The sequence below is a fragment of the Olea europaea genome, unplaced genomic scaffold, assembly GCF_002742605.1.
Source record: "Olea europaea var. sylvestris unplaced genomic scaffold, O_europaea_v1 scaffold307, whole genome shotgun sequence".
Taxonomy (NCBI): Eukaryota; Viridiplantae; Streptophyta; class Magnoliopsida; order Lamiales; family Oleaceae; genus Olea; species Olea europaea.
In genome coordinates, this window is record NW_019249416.1 from 147,197 (window position 1) to 148,916 (window position 1,720).

At 31.5% G+C, this 1,720-nt stretch overlaps 1 protein-coding gene across 1 annotated transcript in view; it reads left to right on the forward strand.

The window, feature by feature from the left end:
* LOC111384990 (disease resistance protein RPP13-like) overlaps window positions 1-264 on the forward strand; it is a 2,253-nt gene extending 1,989 nt beyond the window's left edge. The window contains exon 3 of the mRNA XM_023009341.1: window positions 34-264. Within this exon, the coding sequence (XP_022865109.1) occupies window positions 34-264 (231 nt within the window). The remainder of the gene's footprint in view (window positions 1-33) is intronic.
* The last annotated feature ends 1,456 nt before the right edge of the window (window positions 265-1,720 follow it).

Sequence of the window (1,720 nt, forward strand, 5' to 3'; positions counted from 1 at the left end):
CACTCTTTGCACTACAAAAATTTCTTCTCTCAGTTACTTGAGTCGCTGCTTTGTGATGTTTTCATCTGTGTCAATGACAAACATTGTGATGAAATTGAGCAAAATAAAGCAGGAAACTATATCTTTACTTTTTTACGATGTCTAGTGGCAGCCACCCCGGTTGTTAAGGATGAAGCGTTAATCCCAATTACGAGAGCAATACTAAGCGAGATAAAACTAGAAAATCGCAGTCCAAGCAAACATATGCGTACTGGTTTAACTTGAATGTGATAGTTACGTCAACTTGCAGTTGTGGATGTGCATAAATATGTATTAATAATTTAGAAATTATGGTTATGATATCGAACCAGAACCATTCCATTTGGTTCCATAATTACAAATGGATTATTTTCAAACTAAATCGTTTAAATCAGTTTATTGAAAATTTCAAATCAAATCGAACTAATTTTTATGGTTCGATTGAAGGGATATAATGAAGAATTAATATAAAAAATGAATCTGACATGTATTCCAAGGTAATATTCAAGGAATCAAACTATTTAAAGTATCTCCAACTTGAAATAAAATTTAAGTTCAATAATTAATTAATTATTCATTTAGGTGAAATCAAATTGAGCGGCCATGTTTACAAGTACAGCAACCTCTTCCGACCTGCAGGGAGCTGCTTTTCAAAAATGGGAGAGTACACATCTTACCTGTTAAATAAAAGAAAGATGCCAGGCTGACAAGGATTTTGGACCAGCAATCGCCCCCCTATTCCTGTCCAATTCCCTGTCCAAAAAAGCAAACTGCAAAACCTAAACGATTGTGTTAAATGTTAGTTTTGGTTCATGTGAACCATCAACATTTTGGTTTAAGTTTCAATAATTAAAAATCATTTATAGTCCAATCAAACCATTGACATAATAAAAAAAGATGGATAGACTATATATTATAGGAATTTACTTGTCATGGAACTCATGGGATGTATCTTTTTAGTTTAAATATAGAATATAATCATGTATACGGTTGATTCTTCATCGTATCTTTATTGTCTTTGACATGGTAAGAATGGTAAAGTATGCGAGTTTATGTAAATTTTATTTTCCAAATGCTAATTCTAAGTTTAATGCTTGTATATTTATGTTTTTTTGCAATGTAATATTGATGTCGTAAAGTGTCTAAAAAGTGTTAATTTTATGTATATATTATATCAAAATTTATTTTTTTCTCTTTTTTTTCAACCACACATTCTTTAATAAAATAATATTACGCTAAACGGAAAAAAAAATTCATTATTTTTTAACTACACATTCTTCAGAAAAATCATTATTCTAAAATCCATTTTTTCCCCAAAATCTCATTAAAATGGATGCCAAACAAAGGCAGAGTTTTACCACTTTCAGAGCAATCACATCAATCATTCTGTATAATGTACTCTGTGCAACTTGGCCAAAGCAAGGATTGCAGAAGAAGTCCATCGCTTCAAATTTGCACTACAGCGGAGAGGTGATGCATAGCCTCTAATAAAAATTATTCAATTAAGGCGACTAAGGCCAAGACCTAATCGCCATGGACTAGGTCTGTAGAAGAGGCAAGGTATAATGGAGTACTTATCTTATATGACTTTAAGGTTATAATCAACTATAGGTCAACAGTTAGGATTTCTTAACTAAATAAAAGGAGATCCGAAATTTGCCGTATGCTATTATGAAGATCATGCATGTATTTTTCAAAATTG